We start from the raw sequence: 27116 nt of genomic DNA, 5'->3' as shown, positions 1-27116 counted from the left end.
TTCCATCTGTTGCAAATAGGTGGTGTTTTGAAACAGCAGAATATTTTTCACTCATCGAATTTAGCTTTTTGTTAGTGCACTGCATAATATGTTCAAATATATTGTCACTAAACTCCAAGTACGAAACCATGCAGTGAATAAAGAAAGGGAGAAAGACCACCAAAGAGATTAAATTAATTAGCGTCACAATAGCAATGGCTTATCAAACACGGTCAGGAGAATTGCACAAACGCTCAAGAGAGAACATCTCGAAGGCCGTGGCTTATGTCATTGGCTGTTAGGTAGGCAATCTTCTAGGCTAGAAGTATTACCTCATGAATACTGAGTTGAGTGGATACTATAAGTTGTAGAGACGAAAAATAGGTAGAAACAGCAGAACACTTCCTTTGTAATTGTCCAGCCTTAGCTAGGAATAGAGGAAAGTTTTGAGGAAAATATTCTTTTGTCTCTCTTAGGGAACTATCCGGTGTTGGGATAAAACTTATCTTACGCTTCATAAGAGCGTCTAAATGGCTCTCGTGTTACACCGAGACCCTGGTTGCACAACGGACCTACATGGTCTAAGTGAGTTGGCTAAACGGCCACAAGAACCTAACCTAACCCACCAATTACTGAGATAGCGAGGGAATTTTACTGATTAATTAGTTTCCTCAGCGACCAGTACAAAGCTGCTATAATTTACTGGCACAGGTACGTGAGGCCGTCGTGCATAGGATACGTGACAAGTTAGTGGTCGGAATGCTATTTTTGCAAGACAACTCGCTCATTTACTCCGCTTGGTTTACGAGGTGTGCCTTAAAAGCTAAAAATTCACAGAAATTCCGGATCTGACTGCCAGTGACTTTAATTTTTTTTAATTTAAATGAGGAGTTAGGAGGATACAATTTTTTTGCGACGAAAATGAATTCATTCTTGGCCGTAGAAAACCATTTGGTTGAAAAATGTTGGAAATATATTTTCAATGACATAAGAATTTGAATGTGAAAAATGAATTTCATTTAACCGGTATTACATTGAAAAACAAATAAATAAAAATCCATACATCTAATTTTTTTTTTATATTACGATTGAATTTATATTAATTTATAATAATTTTTAATTATTGTAAATGTTAATTAACAGAAGCAAAAGTAAAACAAAAAATCTTAGGTCGCGATCATATAAGCCGTCCCTCTTACGTGTAATAATTTTAACTGCTGTCAATATGTGGATTATTTTAGTTTGCATTTGTGTGTAATTATTTATTTGTTTTGTTGTTTAATAAAATTAAATATATTTACAAATAAATATACTGCCTATAAAAAACTGTGTAACCTCCTCAGACGAAAAAATTGATGAAATGAAGAAAATGGTATTGCCCAATCGTCGAATCAACGTTAGAGAAGTTGCTGAAGTCCTAGACATATCGATTGGCTTGTGCCATTCGATTTTTTCAATGATTTGGACATGAGGCGGGTCGCCGAAAAATTCTTACCAAAATTGCTCAATTTCTGCCAAAAGCAGCATCGCATGAACATTGCTAATGAGATGTTGAACTCTGTCCGCGCCAACCCCCAAACTTGCTTCAGAGCGTCATAACTGGTGACGAATCGTGGGTTTATGGTTATGACGTGAAAACCAAAGCTCAATCATCTCAATGGAAGCTGCCGCACAAACCAAGACCGGAAAAAGCGCCCCAAGCTCGATCGAATGTAAAAGTTTTGCTTACCGTTACGATCAATAAGGAATATTACCTGCAAGTTATGTGCAATTTGCGCGAAGCAACCCGCCAGAAACGCCCGGATTGGTGGAAGAACAAAAATTGGCTCTTGCATCACGATAACGTCCCTGCTCACACATCATTGCTTGTGCGCGACTTTTTGGCCAAAAACAACACACTAATGATGCCACAGCCACCGTATTCCTCAGATGTGGCCCGCTGTGACTTTTTCTTGTTCCCGAAACTGAAGAGGCCCATGAAAGGACGACGCTACGCTACGATTGACGAAGAGTTGAACAAGATAAAAAAATGATTTTTTGAAGTGCTTCGAAAATTGGAAAAAACGTTGGCACAAGTGCATAATATCTTATGGGGATTACTTTGAAGGAGACAAAATAGATACAGGGTGGCTGATGAAAGCCGCTACCAAAAAAAAATTGAATACCTTTTTTTCTTTTTAAGTTATCTGTTCCATTTTTGTTTTAATTTGCAGATTGATCTTTAAAATTTATTAAAATGGATAACTGGGACACGCAAACAAGAATTTGGATAGTCCGCCGCTATCACGCACTGGAGTCCGGAGTTTTGGTACAGAGAGAGTACAGGCGGATGTTTGGCGGCGATCCCCCGAGCAGATGGACCATAATGAGACTGGTGAATAATTTTGCTGAGCAAGGAACAGTCGCAAGAAGGCCTTATCATCGAAACCCACCAGTTCGGACGGAGGAAACGATCGCTGCTGTAGCTGCAGCTATACAAAGCAATCCAAGGGTTTCAACAAGAAGCTTATCTGCTCAACTTGGTGTCAGCCGACAGTCTTTGCAAACAATAATGCACAAAGATTTAGACTTATTTCCCTACAAAATTCAAATGGTTAACAAACTGAATGCAGCAGACTTGCCGATTCGCTTGGAATTTTGCCAGAAGATCCTGCAAATGGTGGAAGAAGACCAAAACATGTTAAACTGCCTTTTCATGTCTGATGAGGCCCATTTCGATTTAAACGGCAATGTGAACAAACAAAATTGTCGAATATGGAGTACTTCTAACCCACAGATACTCCACGAGACGGAATTGCATTCTCTTCGCGTGACAGTGTGGTGTGCGGTTTCTTCACGCTGTATTGTCGGGCCTTATTTTTTTGAAGAAAATGGTCACACCGTTACGGTTACTGGAGACCGTTATTTGAAAATGCTGAAAGAATTTTTCTATCCAGAACTACGCCGAAAGAGAATTCCTTTCAACTCTGTGTGGTTTCAACAAGATGGGGCAACGTCTCACATAGCCCAGACTGTTATGACAGAGTTGCGACGAAAATTTCCCAATAAACTGATTTCAAGAAACTCCGAATTTCGTTGGCCCCCCAGGTCGCCTGACCTTACTGCACCTGACTTTTTCTTGTGGGGTTTATGTAAACAAGAAGTTTATAAAACAAAGCCAACAAATTTGGATGAACTAAAACAATCCATTCGGGCAACAATTGCGGCTATTCCTGTCGCAACTCTCAAAGCAGCAATGAACAACTTTTTACTAAGATGCCGCACTTGTGTCAACGAGCATGGGGGGCATTTAAATTCAATTATTTTTAAAACTAGTTAAGCTACATTTAATAAAATTTAATGACCTTCAACTTGAAAAAAAAAAAAATAAATGAATTCCATACACTAAAAAAAAGTTATTTGAGTTTCTTAATGTAGCAAAATTCATCAGCCACCCTGTATTAATGAATAAATAAATAAATTTTGAAAAAACGATACTTTTCGCGATACTTTTTGAGCACACTTCGTAGTTGAGAAACTAGCGTATGGATATAGATATCAATTTTTAGCTTCGAAATCATTCTAGGTAGGCTAAGTTATCGGCTGGTTGAGCTCTATCAGTTGAGGCACATTGACTCAAAACATGAGAATATACTTCTACTCAAATATGAAGGAGACGTTATCAATAAAACGGTCCGCGGATGACATTTGGCAAAAATAAATTTTTTGTTTTTTGGTAGGACTGTTATAAGCTTACATGGCAAATTTCAGCGTGATATGTCACATAGTTTGTTTTCTGTGCTACTGTAAACAAGTCAAGCTCGAGTGCGTTCTTCGAACTTAACGATGGAAATTCAAGTTGAACAAAGAATTTGTTTGAAATTTTGTTATTCCAACAAAATTTCGGCTTCAGACGCCTTAAAAATGTTGCAGACAACCTATGGGGACTCTGCTCTATCGCGTGCACGTGTTTTCCAGTGGTACAAATCGTTCAAAGAGAGCCGTACATCAACCCAAAAAACCACGCCAAAGTCGCTCAAAAATTAAGGTTACGCTGACTGCTTTTTTCGATTACGAAGGTGTGGTGCACTCGGAGTTCCTTCCGCAAGTTAACGCTGAATATTATTTAGACGTTTTAAAGCGTTTGCGCGAGAACATTCGTCTTAAAAGGAAGGAATTGTGGGACAACAAGTCATGGTTCTTGCATCACGATAATGCACCAGCTCACACATCACGTCTTGTTCGCGATTATTTGAACAAAAATAATGTTAATATCGTTCCGCAAGCACCGTATTCGCCTGATATGGCTCCATGTGACTTTTTCCTGTTTCCCAAGCTCAAGTTGCCGCTCCGTGGAAAACATTTTGAGACAATTGAAGTCATAAAAGAGAATTCGAATAACACACTCGAGCGTGACTTGTTTACAGTAGCACAGAAAACAAACTATGTGACATATCACGCTGAAATTTGCCATGTAAGCTTATAACAGTCCTACCAAAAAACAAAAAATTTATTTTTGCCATATGCCATCCGCGGACCGTTTTATTGATAACGTCTCGTTCATATTTGAGCAGAAGGTTTGATTAGAAGTGCCGCATACAAAATGAACAGAAAACTTCAAAAGATGTATTAAATATTAAATGCAAAGTGAAGTCATTACAAACTGTCATTAACAGGAAAAGCAGCAGAAAATCAAAAATTTGCAACTGAAAATTAAAGATAAATATGGAAAGTGTAATTTCTAACTGCACGAGCAAGTAATGAATGAATTCACTAAATCCATCTAAAAATTAGTTCATTTAAAAACTACCTGTTTAATTTATTTTAATTGTTTTGATTTATTATATTTACTATAATTTACAAATATCACGATCTATTTTACATAAATTACAATACAAATGTACATATCTGCTTCATACATTTCTATGAATCTATATGTAACTAATTAGGTATGACTAAGCAACTATTGGCTAAATATCTAAATTATCACAGACGTTAATAAATTAATATACGTTTTTTTTTTCTTAGCAAACGCCAAAACGTGACACTCCGCTCAAAGTCACACCTGAAAATCTTTGCGGCTATTGACGCGTGTCATCAGATAAGGTCGTTCCTCTGTCGGGCAATGAAAATTCTTCATCAGCGTTGGTTCTGTCATTATGCTCTTCTGGCCGTTTTCTTCCAACAAATTATTCCAGTAATAATTGGCACCTATTAAAAATGTAATTGGTAGTAATAAAATGTATTTAATAAATGCGCACTGTGCTTAGATAAATCACTTACTGATCGCGTGCCCACGCTGGCTCAAGTGGAAGCAATCCTCCGACAGAAATTTGAATTTAACCGAATCATCGCTTGCAGGAAAGAAATCATCGAACAGTGTGAAAGGTTGTAGGTTGATAGTGAATGTCTACAAAGAAGATGTTAATAATACAAATATTTATTTACTCATAAGGTATTTTGATGAGTTCGCTAAAAAATGTGTGAAAGGCGGCTTTAAGTTCAAATATTTCGGGTAATGTACAGGGTGCGTTACTCCTGGTAACAAATAGGTCGTATGCAAGAAACATTGAACAAATATCAGCAATAATGTGTGAGAAAAGGAAAGAAATAAAGTATGAAGAGAAAGATATTGCCTAGCCAAACGAATAATTATAATTTCTACTCACAAGCACTTTAATTGTATCCGCTAAAATTCATCAACCGAAAGGGCCACAGCGCATACATCTTTGACGGCCTGTCCGAAACTAGGGAGGCTTGTTTGGTAAGTTTTAATGCATTCTCACTTAATGCCTAAGAAAGATATAGTAAATACTTCACGCGGTGGGATGCAGTTTTATCAACATCAAAACAAATCTGAACCTCAAATTGGAAATGGAAATGGAGTTCTACTAAAAGTCCTTGGTAAGAACTAGGAATAAAGAACAGCGTCTCAGATAATGCTTGAAAAGTAAAGTTAAAAATAAATGCATCTACATACTTATTCTGTGATGAAAAGGCTACCACAACCTCAAAACTAGTTCGAGATTCCTTGAAGCAGCTGCAGAAAGTTGCTACTTAAAACAAATACAACAGTGGTGATTGCTAAGTTAAAGCGAATAATTTAGTGAAGTAAAAGCAAGTTAAATGGCCGAGCTTTAATGGCTCTGACTTTGGTCATCACTGCTCAAGCCGCCTATTCCTCTGAGACTCTTCCAGGGAGTAGAAAAACAATGGCCTTCCCCAGGAAAATGATTCGCCTTGCAACCGACTTTTTGGCCAGACACTACAGTAACGCTGTACGTACTGATGGAGCTTAGAAAAGTGGTTGGAGGAGGAAGAGTAAGCAACAGAGCTCATTTTATTTAGGGCCTCTTCTTAGGAAACCAGACTGAAGTGTTATTGTTGTTGTAACAGTAACTTTGTCCTGTCAGTGTAGTGTGGTCACCGGTCGTCTTCGTCTAGCTCATCTAACGGTAGGCCCAGGAAACTTGCTGTTTCGACAGGTTGGCTCCAGCAGGAGAGGGGTGTTACATGACGGGGTTTAATGGGCATGTGAAAAGGTGGTAAGTGTCGCCTTCACATGCCGGACATATGTTTAGTATGTCGGGGCCGATTCTGGATAGGTAGGAGTTTAACCTGCCACAGTATCCAGAATGTAATTGTGCCAAGGTTACGCGGGACTCTTGGGGAAGTTGGAGCTCTTCGTCTGCAATGGGTAGTGGTTGGACTCCGATAACGGCATTCGGGGGTCGGGAGCTTAAGAAGGTGATAAGAGTCTCCTGATAAATGTCGTTTATTATCTGTCTGTACTCTGTCCGATCCAGTAATTGTGGGTCTGTTTCGTCCTGGATCTCGTCCGCGTAGTTAAGGAGGTGCCTCCTGAATGCCTGGGAGGTGGCTCAGGCTCAAGCAGGTGTCTGCATGAGTGGGACCTGCGTTAACACCATAGCAGAAACTGCTTGCTGAGCAGTTTATTATGCTCCTTCACAGGGAGCATATGGGCCTCGTCATGTAGATGTTGTATTGGGGACATCAGTAGACATCATGTCGCAGTCCTTATGACAGTGTTTTGGCAAGCCTGCAGCTTCGTCCACTGTGAATCACTGGTTCCAGGCGACCAGACAGGCGCAGCATAGATTAGCCCGTAGTGTCTAGATGCTTGCCGTTTTCTCACTTTTATCCAATCTAATCAAATGTCATAGAAACCAGTTGCACCTCTTCAAAAATAGTTCAGGATTGTAAGATGATGCAAAACTCCGTTGGAAGGTGGAATGAGCTTAAATTTATGCGGATGCTGTGGCAACACATCTCGTTTGGAAGATATAGTCCGGAAGCCAGGGGTCGATTTTAGACTGCGTTTTTATACCGTTAAATTCTTGACTATACGTGTGATTTAGCTTTCATGAATAACAAAAGTGAACGTCAGCTGGCGCACCCGCGGTGGGTGTGATTGTGAGAGGGTACGAAACGTGTCGAAAAAAAAATTCAACCAACTCATTTTATACCGGCTGAAATTTTTTTTGTGTATTGTTGACATTTAGTAGAATAAAAAAAATAGTCAGCTGCGCGTTAGAGGAGGAAAACACGTCAGATGAGCAGGTGAACTTATAAAAAAAATTGAAAAATAAAACTACTTAATGCCGATTAAAATTTTTTTACATAATTTTTAGTCCGGAAGCCAAGGGCCATTTTGACCTCATCATTTCATGCCGACTGATTTTAATACTGAAGGCATTGAAAATCCCGCGCGCCGCCGAGATGCATGAACGCTATAATACATTCTTGCTTCGGCTGACGATCTTCCCGCCGCTATAAACGCAGCTGACCACCATTATTATATTTTCATATGTGTCCAAAATTATGTAAAATAATTTCAATCGGCATAAAGTAGTTTTACTTTTTAATTTATTTTACAAGTTCGCCTGTTCAGCTGACTATTTTTTTTTTTATTCTACTAAATGTCAACAATACACAAAAAAAATTTCAGCCGGTATTAAATGAGTTGTTAAAATTTTTTTTTTTGACACGTTCCGCAGCATCCCCAGCACGTACCTACCGCTACTGGGCCAGCTGACGGTTGGTTTCGTCATCCATTGGATGGCGTCTGCCTTCAGTATTAAAATCAGTCGACATGAAATGATGAAGTCAAAATGACCCCTGGCTCCCGGACTAATAAGGATGGTATAAAGCATTTTCTCAGCCGTTGTCTTGATTTCGTCAAATTTACATAGGTGGGTAATTTTTGGGTCAGATGTACTGAGAAAGGATGAGCACATTTTCCTTTCTTCGAAAAACTACTAAAATTCTTAATATATCCGGCAAGTTTGCAGAGGAGTCTCTCCCTGTGCTTTAAATCCTACCTCTAACCTTAAATGCAATAGGCAATAATGCCGGAGTGTTTGAATAATTTTCGGTCATCCACAATTCCATGGCTGTACTCTAAAGTGTTAATAGATCACTCATTAAAATCACTCACGAGAGGAGTTTTTTTCATAGGATTCAATAAAAAAAAATTTTGATTTTGCTTAAATTTGTTTATACTTTTTGGCGTAATAGTAATTTGTTATCTTACTCCAAAAGTTACTCAAATCACACACTCTATTACACTTACCTCCGAATTAAATTCATCCCTATTCACTATCTCTTTGTCCTTCTCAATCCACGCTTTCATCAATTTCTTCATCCTCGCCACATACTGCTTGGGCTTGCCCACCAAGCATGGGCATTCAAATGTTAAAGTAGTGTGACAGGCTGGACTTTTTCGACTAAGACCAATTAGAAAATCCAATTTCGGCGATGGCACAACGTTCAGCATTAGACGTGGCACGTTGTCACGTAAATAACGATATGTCTTCACCATATTCTCTTCATGGCTTTTAATTGCATCCTCTGGCCGAGGCAGATAGCAAACATCAGAACAAAAATCATTATTGCCAATGAGAAGCGTGATAAGTTTCCAATCGGCAGTCATGTTTACTTTGGGGTCACGTGAGATACGTTTGACAAGAACTTGTGCTTCGTAGGGAATATCGCGTGACATGGCACCCAACTCAGCGACATTGAATCTGCGGACGATAGATGGAAAAATAATGCAGTGATAAATAATACTTAGTTGACTACTTAGGCAATAAAAAAGTTTACTCATTAAGTAACTAATAAAGCAGACAATTTGGTTAATCCATTTTATATTTGTACTTTTTTATTCTTTTCACTCACTTTGAACTTCGATCGGTGGAGAGTCCATCTTTCAGCGAATATCCATACAAATTCGGATTAAATTCTTTGAGTATATTTGGTAGCGTCAAATACTGCCGCCAAGTACCTTGACCACCAATACTCCAGACCATGCCACGATTCTCGACCGTAACATGCAACAAATTAGAGGCAAAAATGCCATTGCCGGCTGTAAGTGAATCGCCCATTGCGCCTATAATGTCTATGTCACCAGGACGTAAGCGGTGTACCGAAGTAGGACGAGTTTCACTGCGCTTGCCAGGTCCATTTAGAGCATCGCAAAAGTTTACGAGCGAACGAGCGCGTGTATTGAGGTTTTGGGTTTTCTGTTGGGAGCAAAGAGCATCGAAGACAGTATATTTGTATACTCGTATCCATTTTTTTATTATCTGTCATTTACTTACGCCCATATCACGCACAAGTTGTCGATTATTGGGATTGTCACCTGAACGACCGGCCAAATTCAAGCCAAGCAAACGTAACGGCCGATACAAGTCACGAAAAGATACATCTAATACGGTCCGTTGCGTTAACACAGGGTGAGCAATGTGAAATAGAAGTGCGCAGAGTAGCAAGTTGTTCTGGATTCGTGCGTGAAACATTTTAAAATAGAATTTTTATTGCTGAAAGAGAATATGAAATGGGGAAAAATGATTGATTAGAAAATTTTATTCTTTATTTATAAATAATGTAAATAATAGTATTTTTGAAGATCAGCATGCTATCCTCCTTTAAGCAGACTCTAAAAAACTTGCATCGCCTTCGAAAGTTCATGACAAGATTTGTTCTTTTTTCTTTGAACAATTGGAAACAATAAAATATTAAAGTCCATTCGGAGGACATAAGGTAAGGACAGTTAGAATTTTCAAAAAATCGATTTTTTTTTCTTAATGTACATATATTTAAGAATACAGACAGAAAATTTAATATCCTTCCGGTGAATATTTTCGAAGTTGCACACAAATTTGAAAAGGCATTTCAGAGTGCTTGAAAGTACAAGGCCGGCTTTAAACGCATTTTTTTGAAATTGGTGTTTTCAAAGTCGGTGACCAACATTACTCGAAAACGGCTAAACCGATTAGTGTCAAATTTGAACACGAGCTTCTCAAATATATTTTTAGTAATTAATCGAAGATTTTTTCTCATAGATAAATATTTTTTTTTTTAAAGAATTTAAGGCCGAAATTTTGTCAAAAATCAATTTTTTTTTATTTTTTGTTTTTTGAGAAACCGCCATTTTGTCAAAAAACTTTATTTTTCTTATTGCTTCGTTTATTTACTAGATTTAACATTACTTTAATGAAATCTGTTTGGTTTTTTAATTTCCGAGGATCCAGGTCAGAGATATAGTGGTCACCGCAAAACGTCTGTTTTTAGAGGAGCTGCCAGATATCAGCTGCAGCTCCTTTCCAAATTAATATTTTTACTAATACTAAGTCTTAAAATACAGTTAAAAGATAACATAATATGTGTACACATATTTGGATCAATAAATTTAAAAGCTTTCTCAGACAAAATTCTGGAAAACTCGCTTTTTTCAGTCTTCTAACTGTATATAATCCCTTAATCTAGTCAGAATAGTCACTACGACGCCTGTATCTACGACGTCTAGGAGCTCATGCAACTCCTCGTCTGGTACTATGTCTTGGCCCTCGTCTAGTACTATGTCTATGACACCTAACCGTCAAGCTTTTTTCTGCATTTGATTTGACATTTTTCAATTTCAGCCTAACTCAATTTGAAATGGAAAGATACACAATCGAGCAACTCGTTAAAGTTATTCAGGTTTATTATGACAACGGGCGTTCTTCGCACTTCATCTTCAGTGATGAGGCACTTTTTCACCTCAGTGGATTCGTCAATAAGCAGAATTGCCGCATTGGGGCGAATGATAATCCAATAGTGATTGCCGAAAAACCAATACACCCACAAAGAGTGACTATTTGGTGCGGTTTATGGGACGGCGTATTTTTTCCAAAATGAGGCCGGTCAGGCAGTTACTGTGAATAGTGTTCGCTTTCGTGCGATGGTAACGAACTTTTTATGGCCTGAATTGGGAGATATGGATGTGCACGATATGTGGTTTTAACAGAACGGTGCCACTTGTCACACAGCTAACGAAACAATGGCTCTTTTGCGCGAAAAATTTGATGGTCGAATAATCTTACGTCGCGGCGATGCCAATTGGCCGCCAATATCATGTGATTTGACACCGTTGGACTTCTTTCTTTAGGGTTATTTGAAAGAAAAGGTGTACGTCGATAAGCCAGCAACAATTCAAGAGCTAAAGGATGAGATAATTCGGCACATTAACGGCATAGAACCTCAATTATGCCTCAGCGTCATCGAAAATTTGGACCATCGGATGGAGGTGTGCCGCCGAGGCTGCGGCGGCCATTTGGCCAACATTTTGTACCACACGTAATTGAGCCATACCAGTATAATCATAATAAAGAGAAATAACAATAATTTCTTAAAAAAATTGTATTTTATTCAAAATCAACACCGGCCCTTGAAGCTTAACCACCCTTTATTTACTAAATAAAAAATAATTTTTAGTGATGGAAGTCTTTATTTCGATATTTACGCGCTCCATTGCTTGTCTGTTCTTAGTTTAGTTCATACGTGTCAAATATGATTAACATTCGACGCCATTTCGAAAAATTCAAAATCTTCTGATAAGGTGATTAATTTTGCGCCACCTTGTATATTGTAGTGGACTTACTACTTGACCCGAAAACCAGTGTTAACATTAATGGCATGAATTTAGCTTCGAAATAAGTCCAGCATAAGTTTTACATCTCACACCGTTGTTTTATTAATTAAATTTATTTGCCTATCACTCTTAGCTTATCACCCTAAAGTTTGAACCCCTTGAAATAGTTTTATATGTTGTGTTTGTTGCTATCAACTATCACAGTTAGAGCTCGGGAAGTCTTCAAATTGATATCTCTTAACAGAATCTAAATTTTCGAAACTTATAGCCTAGTATAGGCATTATGTGCCCAGTGATCGGCGCGGTAGCAATTAATCATCATCATCATAGCCTAGTTGCAGCGCAATCCTAGCAATTGGTAACCACAATTTCAACAAAGTAGATTCAAAATCAGAGGCTAAATGCTGCAATATAACTGTACAACTTAATTACTACTACTACTTATTGTTGTATTGCTCCTAAAAATTACTTCCTTACACAAAAAGGGTTCATTGGTCAACTGTTAATTCAACGAAAGTAAAAGTTTGAATCATTTTTAATTTAATTCGAGTTAATCATTACTCATCATCTCTGTGATAAAATGTTTGTATGAACAAAAGTTCGTATGTATTTACGTATTTAACAAAAACACTATGCATCACTGGGATAAATTAACCTTGACCTAGATATGTATGCGAATGTTTTGTGACAGAAAAGTAAAATCAAAACAACAAATGAAAATATAACTGTGCTACTTTCAACGCTTTCCAAGCTTTAATTCCAAAAAGCAACGATAATTATATGCACAAAAACAATAAAAGTAAGTAAACCTCTTAAACACAACAGGTACAAAACCATTTCCGACAACAAGGCAAACCCGTTACGCTCGCGACAAATAGTAAAGCGCAATAAAAAAAGCAATAAAAATATAAAAACAAACTGAGCTAGAGGAACCACGACAAAAGCTAGTTAAAATAAGCTGAACTATGAACTATTTAACACCTGATGCTAATGTCTACAATAAGTTTATTAACCTCGCACGGTTGAATGCAAACCTCGCAAATGAATGCAAACAAATTCAAAAGGGTAGAGCTCTTTATTTGACTCTAAATTAAGTATTATCAAAATATAATTAAGTTGCTGCGGCGTTTGCATTTGCCCCTTTTTTGTGTATGTTTGTTTACTTTTTTGTTAAGTTGATGAAATTATTATTTTATTAAATTTTAATTATTATATATTTTTATGAGTTATATAAATATAGGAATGGTACTGTAAATAATAGTAAACATTTTAATAGAAAGTCACAAACTCCTGAAAAATATGTCGAATGAGCTTAGCTATTAGTTTTTAATGGACGGTTGGTCTACAAATGAATGACCCTATATTTGTACACTCCCTGTCCTTGTTATTATAACAGCATAATCATTGCCCATAAGTGTTAGGAAATGCTCCTCACGAGACAGTACTTGAACGTAGAACCTACTGACGTGGGAACGTTAAATGGATGATGTTTCGGAAACTTTTTTGCTTGAGACAGAAAAGTGCCAATGACTGACGGAGAGCAATCGCCGTTAAAAATTTTTTGTTGATGCTTTCTGACCGCAGTGAGGACTCAGTAACTACCAGCAGTTTGGTTCATGTAAATCTAAATTGATAACCGGTAACCGCCAACAATTAAGCATATGAGCATTCATACATACATATAATATGAATCAAAGAGTGACTTCTTGAAATTAAATCTTGAAAGATATTCCTTTTGAAAAGGCTAATATATAAAATGTATTTCAAAAGACTCGTATGGATGTGGTTTTAAAATAAAACAGGTAAAAATTTACATTCTTTCAGGATTAGGCTTTTTATTTAAGTTAGGATTTTTATTTGAAATACGGCTCTGAACAGTTATATGTGAAAAATGACACCATTTAAAATCTGAACCAAGAGCTCGTCTACTGACAAAATTCGCCAAACCGTCGGATCATAAGGTCTAGTGGTTGAGAACGTCGAAATATCGATGTTGAAAGTTGGTTTTGTTGAAAATTCTCCTCCAACCTTTGAATTTTCGACTCACTTAAATGATTATTTCCACAAAAAACAAAAATTGCGATATTTTGTCCTTAAAGATCGACCATTTTCATAATAGATTTCAATAATTTTAACGCGCTATTCTGTGTGCAACTGTCTACATGAAAAATGTCGCAGATGGCATAAAAATGGCGCCGTCTAGGAATTATTCACTACTTACATCTAAGCACCACTTTTGAAAGAGAATGTATAATATAGTCTGAATTATGCGGCTTTTGCCCTGCATACAAATGAACCAATTGAGAGACTTTTTTGACTCTCCTTGGACTTCTTTGTAAATAATGCCTTTCGTGTTCCCCTAAGAAGATTAATTTAATAATAAAGTTCGATGGCAATAAAATGCACGGTAATATGCTAAATAAGCTTGTATTATAGAGGCTAGAATTAGTTACAGCTAGCAAGAAAAAAAAGAAAGCAATGGCGAAGAAGAAATTCAGATTTTTATGAGGCATTGAAGTTTCGTAGCAACAACAAGAAATTCTCAATCCCTCATGAGCATTTAGGTAGGCATATTACACACAAATGATTTTTCTGTTATTCTATTCAATTGAGCGCACGGCTTCTCACCAAAACACACGACTTCTCACCAAATACACGAATGGCAGTGGAGATAAATTGATCAGACTAATCGAAAATCTGCTGACAAAAACAACGTAACCTTTAGACGCTAGATCCCTCTCAGAGTATGTGCTATCGAAACTGAGCGCGGAGTTTTTCACACAGTCTAGTGACGGAAAGTACGAGAAACATTAAAGTAATTGAAAGTAAATATAATTTCTTTTGTGCCACCATCGTGCACGTTCTACTATTGCTAATTATAAAGTCAAATCAGTTGTTGTTAATATTATAATTTAGCATCCCATTGATATATTCTTGTTTTAGCCTCTGCATATTTATTTCATGTATTTTTCTATTTTTCTACTTAGCATATTTTTCGTGTATCTACGTCATACTGAAGTTATTGGCATAACTATGCAGACGATGCGAACTATGGTCGAGCAGTGGCCGTTATCACTGAACCAATTAGCAAGCATTTAGTTAGTTCACGGGAGTCCACTTTTTTTGAATTATTCATATTATTATATTTAAATCTTTCCTTTATTTTAGCCGAACTTCAGACTGTTCTTCTCTGTTTTATTTTTTTGTTTGTTTATTTTTGCTTCAACTATTCATGAAGTTGTTAATTAAATTTTCGCATGAGTGTGAAAAGAGTGATTCGCGTTTTCGTTTTTTTTTTTGTTCAAAAACAACACAAATGTAGCGAAATAATTAGTATTAGAATGGTTTTCATTTTCTATATAAATTATGAAAATTAATTAGTTGAAATAGTTACCCATAATAATTAGCTACATATAATATTACTTATACATTTATGTGCTTCGTATTTCTCTGGCAAAATTTACTCAGAAAAGGTGAACACACTCTCAATTCGCAACGGTTTAGAGTTGTGCGCCAGAGAGTTACGAACAGTGTGACTCATATGCGAGGAAGCCGGCACAATATTTTCATCACTTTGATCAGTGGTATTCCATGATATCTTTGGAATGCTAATTAGTGAATCAGTGAGTTAAATAAAAAAAATAAAGAAAGAATCGTGCTGCACATGCATGGATAAATCAAATTGAGGTGGTTTATATCAGAGTGCTAAAAAATGTAAATAAAGTAATTTCTATATACTTTTATTTTGGATACAGCAATTAGGTACCTGCTCACAATTGCATTTGAACTTCAGCATTGCCTTTTTTTAATTTAAAATGATGGTTTCTTTTATATGTTCATAAGTTTCTATATGTATCTGACTACCTTTTAACACCATGACATGGATACCTGAATTTATTCATTGCCAATGCTTTTGTCATGAGACTATTACTTATAACGTAGGTGAGGTAGCACATATGTATGTATGTTGTTTCCTACAATAGATTTTATACAAGTTTTATAGAAACAATTTTTTCTTTGTTTTTAGTTTTTTTTTTTTTTGGTAGCATAAAACGTGCGTATTGAAAATCAAAAATCCTATTAAAATACAATTTGAATTTGCATATTAAAACCTGTCTAGCAGATGCAGTTTTAACAATATATCTGCTAAAGCCTAAATTATTAAGAAAAAGTAATTATTAACAGCTTCTAGTATTTTCTACCGGCATTCGTATAGATTTGATAATGAAATCGCATTGTGAGTGGGAAAACTTTTTTAAAAGAAGCTGCTAAAATTATCAATTAAATTTTTTTTTCATATAAAATGTATCAGTTATTTGCTAAAATTATGTTTTTATTATAATTCATGAAACTTTTTGCGCCTCTACAATTCTCGGAAGCATTTTAAAATAGTAACAAATGAAAAAAAAACCGTTTAAAATTTACTAAACATTTAACTTCCTCAATTTGCTGCTGAAGCGAGTTAAGCAGTTTTGGGGGAAAAAGTAAATAAATAAACTTTTTTTTTCGTCTCACGTTGCCTCACATTAGCAGGATATGAATTGAATAGAACAAATGCGCACGCCAAATTTCATTTTTTATTCATACATACCTACGTACATGTATGTCTTTGTTCAATGCTCATTTCAAAATATCAATGAATATTCTATACAAACCATTTAATGTGGTAATTAAGCAGTTACTCAACACTAAATAATTTAACTAATAGACATTTGATTTTTTTATTTATGAGTTCGGGTGAAACGTAACAAATGGCTATGAATTTATGTTTGCGAATACGAATTTTATGCATAAAATTTAACTTAAAGTTTTTGTAGATATATAACGACGATGATGCTTAAAAATTTAGATTTGTTGGCTTAGTAGAATTTATTACCATCTATTAAAATGTAAGCTAATTAATCGTAATTAATCATCAACTCCACTTCCCGAAAAAATGTTCTATTCAAAAAACTTAGAACACAAACTTGAGCATATTTTTTTATATTTTGTTAAAGTAAAAGAGCAAGCGATGAATTCATTATTGGCGCTAATTATGCTCTCCTTTTAGGCACATATATTAGTAAATACTCGTATATTACAAAATATTATATACATATATGTAGCTCTCTTTATAGACATACAGCTCTTTCTTCATATTGTCAGTATCCCATGCGAATAGACTTAGAGCAAAGGCCTGAGTCAGCATAACAGAAAGAGTATTTTGTATGAAAGACTTAGGACGCAAACTTCGTAGTTTCTCTCGGCTACTTAGGACAGTTTTTTTTAAGAGCGGTCGCCACTCGGCAGGCAATGGCAAATCTTCGAGTGTAGAAGCTCCTCATAAAAATCATTTGCCTTTCAGAGGCGACTTAAAACTGTAGGTTCCGTCATTTGTGGAACAACATCAAGACGTACGCCACAAATAGGAGGAAGAGATAGGCTAAACACCTGATTTTTTTTGTACTTAGGATAGTCAAAGGAGTGTTAGTCAAACGGGATTTTTTTGTTTGTTTTTTGTTACTCAAGTCAATAATAATTCTTGACGCTACAATACGGGAGAGGCAGCATCTCTCTCTCAAATTTTAAGAAAAAAAATATCTCTAATCCTAATCGTTACATATGTAAATATGTTCTCTGCATACTTGAGCAGAAATAAAGTCAAAATTATAAAAGTTTCACATATTAACAGATTTTGACTTTTGATTTTTTCATTTCTCTCATAATTTCAATTATTTTTTTATGAAAATATTCATTCTATAACAAATGTCATACTAAACGAAATTTCAAATTTTGCACAATATTTATAAAAAAATCGACAAATATCAAGGCATATTTATTATAGGTTTTGGCACTAGACCAACAATAATATTTTATATGTTTGGTTGTCAAATCAAAGTATTAGCAAAGTAGAAAACAAAGAATGAATTCGCCTTGTTTTATTCTCGGCTGACAGACACATGGACACGGCGAAATGAAAAAAAGAAATCAGCTGAAAAAAATGTCGTGCATCCGAAAAATAGTTTCTAAAGTTCGTCTCAACAAAGCACTTTGTTTTCGTTTGTGCATTCCATTTTTTTCTGAAACTTAATATTTTTGCAGCCCGTGGATGTCGTAACTTGAAATCTACTGGACCAAACTTACTATATTTCTTCACATAATTCACCTGGTAGCACTGGGACCCTTAGTTTTGTCTTATTTAAAAATTATCAATTTTACACTAACAAGTTGTTTAGCGGTCAGTGCTACAAAATTTTTGAAAATAAAAAAAAAATCATTACAGGAATACTTCGAGAAACAACTCCTTTAATGAATGCTTTAAGGTTGTTTTTGTTTCGGTTAAGGGGGCAGAAACCTTGAAAATTTCGACAAAAATGTTTTCATAAAATCGGAATATAATCCTTTAAGAAATTTTTAGAGCGTAAATTTAAGTATTTCTTATATTACAGATCGTCAGCCGTAACGACTCTATTCTTTGCGTTCGAGCACTGGGGCAGGTATAGTTATGTATTCAAACTTTAGACGCGTTTTCTCAAAACTATATTTTTCGATTTGGGGTACACGATAACTCGAAAAGTTATTGACCGATCTCCCTGAAATTTTGCACACATCTTTTTTATGATATTACTTTTTATGTGAATTACAAATTCGAAAATTTTTCGAAAAAATCGTTTTTTCGAAGCAAAAATAGTAGGAAAATGCGCCCCAAAATTCATTTATTTTAAGCATTTTATTCCGCGGATTTTTTTTTTCATTTGTTTTTAATTCATTTAGAAATTATGACATTAATAAACTACAAAATTTTTGGTTTTTTGTATTCAGGTCACTGATGCCGATGGTACAATGCGATTGAGAAGCCCCACTGCGACCTTCCGGAAGAATTGAGTGTACATCTGCCATTTTAAATGATTAAAATAAAAAAAGATTTTATATTATTTTAATGCATAAATAAACTGTATGCAAATTTTGAAAAAAATATATTGACTTCTTCATTTTAAATAATTTAAACGAAAGTCAGGCAAAATATAGCAGTTTACAGGTAGCTGTCCGCTTAATTCTGTTGCATGTTATGATGCACACCGCTAAAACAACATTTTTTTCATGGCGCCTCCGGAGACTCACTGGCACTTCCTGATTTATCAAATTTGTAAAGAAGGCTTAGCAAAATATTGTGCAAACGTCGCATTATTCTAAGGGAATTCACTGAATAAACTAACGATGTCTGCAACGTCGAAAAAAAATGCTTAAAAACATATCTTTTTTCCCGAATTAACTTACTCCAGGTGAATGAATCGAAAATTATGCAAATTTAATATTTACATAATTTAAGCAACAAAAGACTTAGGGCACGAACTTACCTACGAATACTAAAACCCACTTTACTTATAACGTTGACGTTGGTCAATTTCTGTTACATATACGAAGAAGTCTTCTTAATCGTAAAGACACTTAATTTTTTATTTAAAAACATATAATGTACAACTTTTTTAACGTAAAAAATCATATAAATTATGCACGATTTTAGTTTGCACAATGGTTTTGCACTGAGGTTCAGCAAAATCAAAACTCAGTTTTGCATTTAAAATTCTTTAACTTGTTATATTTTTCTTAGACCGAACTCTTGTATTTTATAATAGCATTCGAGTTTATTTAAGCAATTTAACAAATCTGTTCGAACAGCATTTAGTTTTACGTTTTTTATTTAATATTTTATGGTAGAGACATTAAAAAAATTATTTCGAGTTTTTTATTGCATTAACACAAATTATTTTTTCCATTATATCAATAATATAAAAATCACTATAAAATCATTTCGTTCATACAAATATCTTTTTGTTTGCTTTTTTACTCATTCATTTATTAAAATGTGCCTCCGCTTAAAAAAATCATTTTTCTTTCAACTTCAGCATTTGTTTACTTTTCAATGCGAATCTTTCAACAGCCGTAGAATTATTGCAAATTCACACTTTACACCATATAAAGCAAACGCGTGTTGATTTTCGTAGATTGTAAACAAACAAAATTGCAAATCAATTCAGTTAATTTTTATTCGACATTAAATACTTCGACTCAATATTATAACAAACAAAGTCTTGCAAGTCAGCAGCAGTATTTGTGCACCACTTGCCGCGCTCAGAATCAGAATCTAACTGTGTACTGAAAATTCTTATTATCATTATTTTATATCAAAACCATAGCAGCGGCAAGTTAGCGAACGTAGCAGCTCTGGTAGAAGCAACAGCTTGAGAAAAATAATAAGCAGAGAGGGCTTTCGACGGTGACGGCTGCGGCATCAATCAGTAAAAGTATTTATATGGTATGTGAATCGCTAGCAGAGCATAGAGCAGAAGTAGAAACTCAACTAGTGCTAGAGTAGATGCTGAAATCGAAACTGGCTGAGCGCTTAAAGCGAAGATAGAATCTGTGCCGCATGACTAGCGGCAGCTACAGTCGACATACGACGAAATGGAATGTGTAAAATAGGTACAGTAAAAAACTAAAAATGGGAAAGAACAAACAAATGGCACCGACTGAGACGATTAACTTGCCTACTTAACTTACTCGCATTAAAGTCCACAACACATTCTCAAGTGGAGAGGGCGGAATTTATTGGATTATTTTATGGATGCATGTGATGTGACTACCGGCGGACAACTTTTACACTACCCGGCAATTAAGATGCCAGCCACCACAATCAGAAAGGGGTGTAACAGAAAAAATGTAGAAGCGCGCCAAGAACCGCGCGCCGTCTTGAGCTCTGTCAAATACACATAACAGTTTATGCGCTATGTGGTGGTTGGTATAAATTTTGCCGGCGCAGCACATTATCGGCGCGCTGAAAATCAAAATCAGTTAATTATGCAGTTACTGTGCGTGCTCACCGTAATAAATCGGTAGCAGAGGCATCATAGTCTTATAACCACCTCCGAAGCTATGCCAGCTCTGCTGGTCGCCAGTCGCTCGAATGTTGTGACTTGTTAATTTAATTTGTGAGCAGTAAGCAGTGCTTCTGGAATTTTAAACAATGCCTTCACTATGCTTATGCTTTTTGTCACACATTTTTTTTGTTTTTGCATTATACATGGATAAATAAATATGTACAATACTTATTCATTCTCTTCTAGTATGGTATAGTGTTTCTTATGGTACCTGCCTCTGTAAATGGAGTGTACACGCTTTTAGCGGACTCCCCTAAATTTAAATATATTTAGACAATAAGAATATTTTATTTTATTTTAAATGCTCACTGATGTGGGCGGAATTTTTTGAGTGAGGAGGAATTATTTTGAAAAAGAAATTATCATCAATTTTATGGCATATTGATGAACTGTATACATTATATATAGAACGTTGAGAAGAGTGAAAAATTACGAACGCCCAAATCTTTTAAAAAAAGGATATTCTTCAATTAAGCAATTCATTTCAAACAAGGTTCATGGTATCCAAAAACAGACCTTTGGGCAATCACATAGCCCCGGATTGTTGAGGCAAATACTAAAGAAAAATCATATGAATGTCATAATCATAATCATCTTAGTCATGTATTACTTTCCATCTTGGTTTATATTTTTATAGAAGGTTCCAGATATTCAAAAAATGTACATATGTATATGCCTTTTATTTATTTAATACAATTTTTAAATACATACAATAATTCTAAACGTAAAAAAATACAGAGAAGTAAGAAAACTCAAATATAATATAGTTATTATTTATTTACAGTTCCTCGAGCGATGTTGACAAATTCAAGCAATCAATATGACGGTAACTACTTTTAAATTTAATATTTCCAACTTGCAATACACATTTAAAGGTTTATATACTCAATTAATTACTCAATTAGCACTCGAAATTAAACTACTCAAAATAACAGTTGCATTATGGCAGCAAATCCTTTTTCCATTCGAAACTGACTCTGATCTGTTGTTAATTTTTAATTTGTGAACTTTGACTAAAGATTTGAATTCAGCACATTAACAAACCTTAATAAATAAAAAGTCGTTTACTCTTTCAGCGACAAAGAACTAAAGAGTTGTTTGCCATAAAAAAAATTACCCCAGTAAAACCAATAATTTCATACTGTGGCTCTTAAATTGACCAAATTCCTTCAAACTGAGCAATATTTCCCAAATTTTTCTGTTAAAACAACGACATTTTTCTGTTAAAATAACTTTTTTCCAATAATAACAACATTTATAGAATCATTTAAACAGTTTAAACTTGCTCTTTCAAAGCAACAACATATGTTTATTGATTTCACAGAATCAGTTTTAATGAATATAAAATGGAGTATTCTCTTGATTTGACTGCTAATCTGTTAGTTAACAGCTGAGCATACTCAGGCCAGTTGAACTAACAGTTTTGAGCACGAGATACGAGTTATCTTCGAATTTGGTTGAATTATCTCATATTTTGTTTGATATTAATAGCTTTTTCCTTCAGTGCATAAAACGTCAAGAAAAATGTGTTTAATTTTTAGATTTAGTATAAGACTTGACAAAAACAAGAAACATATTAAATAATACCCTTCTATTACATCCACCCTATGCTCCGAGTAGAAGCGCAATAAGTGCAGAGTTTTTTTTTATAGTACCTTTTAGTTTTTCTTAAAAATGTCATATATCAAGCAGTAAAAACAAAATTATGCGATGTACGGTATAGCAGGCAGGGGTGCTGCTTGAAAAATGTTTACCATATCCAAGCAAGGCGTCTCCGAAATTTTCGACCGTTACATTTTTCAAAGCAAAAATAACAGATTTTCGATAGATCTCCCAATGATTTTTTTCCCTCTTACATACTATAGTTATTTAAGGCTCATCAATCTTCCCACTCTTGCTAGACGTAGAAAGACGCCAGAAATAATATTTATCATTAGATTCTTAGCGGGCTCGATTTCCATCCCATCTCTTCATGCGGAAGTTAACCTTAATTTTTCCTGTCGAGCATCAAGACACGGAAGTTAATCTTAATTTTTCCTGTCGAGTATCAAGCCCTACCCCTCTAGGGGAAACAAATGATTGTAAATTTCAAGAAGAATATCCCACGGAAAAACAATATGAAACTGAAATATGCAAACAGATTTGTAGCGAATGCTCTATCAGGAACGAGTTAATTGGACTTGTGTTTCAAAATCATTAAATATGAAATCAAAATCATTAAATATGAATTTTAGTATCTGTAGTTTGCTCAAAGGCCGACATTTTTGTTTTTTTTTTTTTGTTTGGTTGGTGAGGTATGGTTCAAAATGCCCTCTTACTTACAGCGACCATCGTCTACTGCATCGAGTGTTGTGGCCACTAAAACAATCCCTCCTATCCTTCTGGAGAGATACCCGGGACTACTTTCTGCATTACTTTGGGAGGGCATATGACGTCATCCATAAAGGATCAATTCTATTCACCCACGACCGGGTCCACCATATTTGTAGCCAGCTTTCATGCTATAGGCTCGTAGCTCGTCTTCTTGTGTCTCTATGTATTTCTTACGTTCTGGATGTATTTCTTTATCGCGTTCCAGCTGTCCTCGCGTTCGAGCATTTTTCTGATTATGTTGCACGGCACGATGTGGCCAATCTACATCCTCAGAGCATCTCTTTCCGCGAGCCATCTGTCACAACGTGTGTTCAGCGTCACCGCTCGGCGTTTCGCAGTATATGCTCTTGTTATCGCTTACCTTGCCATACCGCCTTGGCATCTCCGGAAGTATCCGTGGCGCGAGAGGAACTGAGTTAAGAGTAGTTCACTTCCCCGAAGTTCCTTTGGACCCATTTGCCTATTGATGGAAAGTTTTGTCCTCCATATGCCCTCGGTTCAGTGCTTTTTTTTTGGTGAGATGGAGTTCAAAATGCCTTCGCACTTACAGCGACCTAAGAGATCTTTTGTGTCGAAACCAAAATCATTTTGTTTTGGTAGAAATGAAAACTACTAGGTAAGGAAAAAATTGAATTGTCTATAAAAGTACAATTTTAAATTAGTAATTTACATTCAATTTCATTGAGCCGTTCATAAAAAACGAAACTTCTACTAAATCAATACATTAGAAAACAAATTAGTAATTTTTGTTTTCCAAGCCTAAAATTTAGATTTGCATTTTGTGTCATAACAGGCCATTAAAACCGGTAAAATCGTCAATAAATAATAAATTTTATTATTAAGTATCTACAGTTAAAAACAATTCATTCATACTCGTATATGAACAAACTCAAGTGACAGTAAACTCTAAAAACTCCATCCTTTTATTTTATCACAAAATATTGTACAAAATCAATTATCGAAAAATCAAGAGCCAAGAAATAATTTTTTTCACTTTCATTAGTTTAGTTTTGAAAATGTATACAAAATATTTTAATCATTCTTAATTTTACCCAATTAGGCTTCAAATTCATGCCTAGCTTGGTTTTTGGTTTGGCAACTAAGTAATTGCGGATTTAGCTCAAAGATGGCTTCAGCTGTTTTTTTAGGTTTGCAGACGTAGTACAAATATAAAAAACATTTTTTATATGATAGTTGGCAATTCAGCTGTCAATCAGTAAAAAAAAAGTTTTTTGATCGATTGTGTAGTTTTCGTTTGGCGTTCGTTGAAAAATGGAAAATCGAAAGGAACATTTTCGTCATATTTTCCTTTTTTATTTCTGCAAAGGGAAAACCGCTTCGCAAACTCAAAAAATGTATGTGCTGTTTATGGTGACGAAACCTTAAAAGAACGGCAGTGTCCAAATTGGTTTGCCAAATTTCGTTCTGTTGATTTTTCACTTAAAGATCTGGTCGTCCAGTTGAGGTTGATGACGTCCTAATCAAAGCAATAATCGATTCAGATCGGCACAGTACAACACGTGGGATTGCAGAGAAGCTTCATGTATCACATACATGCATTGAAAATCACTTAACTATGTTCAAAAACTCGATACATGGGTTCCTCACGAACTGAAAGAAACGCATTTAACGCAACGCATTAACAGCTGCGATTTGCTAAAGAATTGTAATGAAAATGATCCATTTTTAAAACGACTGATAACTTGCGATGAAAAATAGGTTGTTTACAACAATATCAAAAGGAAAAGATCGTGGAGCAGGCCAGGTGAACCAACTCAAACAACATCAAAAGCTGATATTCATCAAAAGAAGGTTTTGTTATCAGTTTGGTGAGATTACAAAGGAATTGTCTACTTTGAACTCTTACCACCCAACCGAACGATCAATTCCGATGTCTATATTGAACAACGAACGAAATTAAACAATGCAGCTGAAGAAAAGCGGCCCGAATTGACAAATCGAAAAGGTATTGTATTCCATCATGACAATGCAAGGCCACACACATCTTTGGCCACTCCGCAAAAATTATTGGAGCTTGGTTGGGATGTTTTGCTACATCCATCATTTTGTCCTGACCTTGCACCATCTGATTACTTTTTGTTTCGATCTTTACAAAACTCCTTGAATGGTAATAATTTCAATAATGATGTTGATGTCAAATCGTAGCTGATTTAGTTTTTTGCTAATAAAAACCAGAATTTTTATGAACGTGGGATTAATATGCTGCCTGAAAGATGGCAAAAGGTCATTGATTAAAATCGGCAATACATTAAACAATAAAGTTATTTAGTTCCATGAAAAATAGTCTTTCATTTTCTAGAAACAATTCGCAATTACTTAGTTGCCAACCCAATAATTTGATATAGCTATAATATTTAAACACTAGAAAACTCGTTTGCATTTTATATTTTTAGATGAGTTCTTTTGTGAAGAAATATTGGCTGGGAAGTGTTACCCCACCCGCCGTATAGTCCAGACATAGCTCCCTCCGATTATCATTTGTTCCGGCATATGAGTCTCGATTTGGCGGACCAGCGGTTCTCCTCGTACGGGGCTACCAAAATATGGGTTGAGTCATGGATAGCCAAGCAGCGGCCAGAATTTTGGAGAAACGGCATCCGGAAATTGCCCGAAAGATGGGCGAAAGTTGTAGCTAGCGATGGCCAATACTTCGAATAAAATATTTTGTACCGTTTTTTCACAATAAAGCCCCAAATCTTCGAAAAAAACCTTTAAAACTAATTCAACCTCCCGATTTATATTGTCATTAAGCACTGAAGGCCCTAGTAGCCAGTGTGCTAATTAAGTTAGGGTAATATTGTATATATCCCCTATAATATTTTCATAGCTAAACGGTTTCATCAGAAATGCAACGAGCTATACGAAAGGTATTTTATCGCAATTCAAGTAATGTAAAAGATTAATCAAGCAAATGAACAACACAGATTTATTTATGCACTTGCTAAACAGCCTTTAGAATTTCTAATTAAAATGATGTCAGACTTTAGGCTCTGTTCATAAAAAAGTGTATACTTATTTACTGACTTAAAATTATTTTTAAAAAGAAAGCCAATTAAGTGAATATTTAAAGATATTTATATGAATTTTTTTATTTTTATTTTATTTTAATTTTATACTAATTAATACCCGGTGTGATTTTATGGGCCTCTAAAGTGAAAGAACTTTATTTTTTTCGGCTACTGGGTAAATAACTTTGAAGGTTATCAAGTAGAGAAAAAATATAAATATCTAATAAAATTGGAACTTAAATGCTAATTGCTCTTATACAAGCAAGTGAAATCCCATCGTTTAAAGGTACAATTTGCTTAACACTAGGGACTTTGTTACATTTTGGTAATGATAATGGTAATGGTACTGGTAATGGTAATGGTAATAATATAGTTGTACGGGTTAGGCTAAGGCCTTTATGCATTGCGACTAGATTGATCTATTGTGCGCCCCTAATTACTTAATTATAATTATTTAGTACATCGAGGAATCGAACCAGCTCCTTAGGAGGGAGCAATTGTAGGTCTTCCTCCTCTAGTAGGTACGAGCCCAGGATTCTGTGTCTCACAGTTGGTGTTTAAGTGTTCCATAGACTCCTTTTCATCACAGCAGAACCTGCATGATCTTGTACTAGATAACCCTATTGTGTTTAAGTGTTTATTACAGGCAAAGTGACCTGTAAGTGCTCCAGAGAGTAATATCTGGCTCTTTTTATCTAGGGTTAGAGCAGATTTTGCTCTGTTGGCATTGAAGTTAAAAATCTTTTTGGAGTGATTAAGGCCGCTTGTATCGTTGCATTTCACTATACAGCTACCATGAACGAGTCAGCTTATGCAAGACTACCATTCGCGGGTTCAAACCCCCCTGCGGGCATTAAATATTAAGTAAGAGAAAAAGTTTTTTCTGCAGGCCAATCTGCCATGAAA

General features: G+C 35.4%; 1 protein-coding gene across 1 annotated transcript; it reads right to left on the bottom strand.

Annotated features, from left to right (window-relative positions):
• Positions 1-4809: 4809 nt before the first annotated feature.
• Positions 4810-20007, bottom strand: LOC129242708 (phospholipase B1, membrane-associated). Its single transcript, XM_054879505.1, has 6 exons — positions 19228-20007; positions 9579-9797; positions 9157-9500; positions 8552-9005; positions 5242-5368; positions 4810-5169 (listed from the first exon to the last, which is right to left on the bottom strand). The coding sequence occupies exons 2-6, from the start codon at positions 9774-9776 to the stop codon at positions 5018-5020; spliced, it is 1275 nt and encodes a 424-aa protein (XP_054735480.1). The 5' UTR covers positions 9777-9797; positions 19228-20007; the 3' UTR covers positions 4810-5017.
• Positions 20008-27116: the final 7109 nt, after the last annotated feature.

This window comes from Anastrepha obliqua, chromosome 3 (genome assembly GCF_027943255.1).
Source record: "Anastrepha obliqua isolate idAnaObli1 chromosome 3, idAnaObli1_1.0, whole genome shotgun sequence".
NCBI classification, from domain to species: domain Eukaryota; kingdom Metazoa; phylum Arthropoda; class Insecta; order Diptera; family Tephritidae; genus Anastrepha; species Anastrepha obliqua.
Note: the sequence above shows the minus strand (reverse complement) of the source record. Positions and strands in the feature narration are given on the sequence as shown.

Coding starts and splice junctions, on each gene's coding strand:
- LOC129242708 (XM_054879505.1), bottom strand. CDS start 9,776: ATGTTTCACGCACGAATCCAGAACAACTTGCTACTCTGCGCACTTCTA. Junction 9,501..9,578: donor AACTTGTGCGTGATATGGGC/GTAAGTAAATGA, acceptor TGCTCCCAACAG/AAAACCCAAAACCTCAATAC. Junction 9,006..9,156: donor TCCACCGATCGAAGTTCAAA/GTGAGTGAAAAG, acceptor TATCGTCCGCAG/ATTCAATGTCGCTGAGTTGG.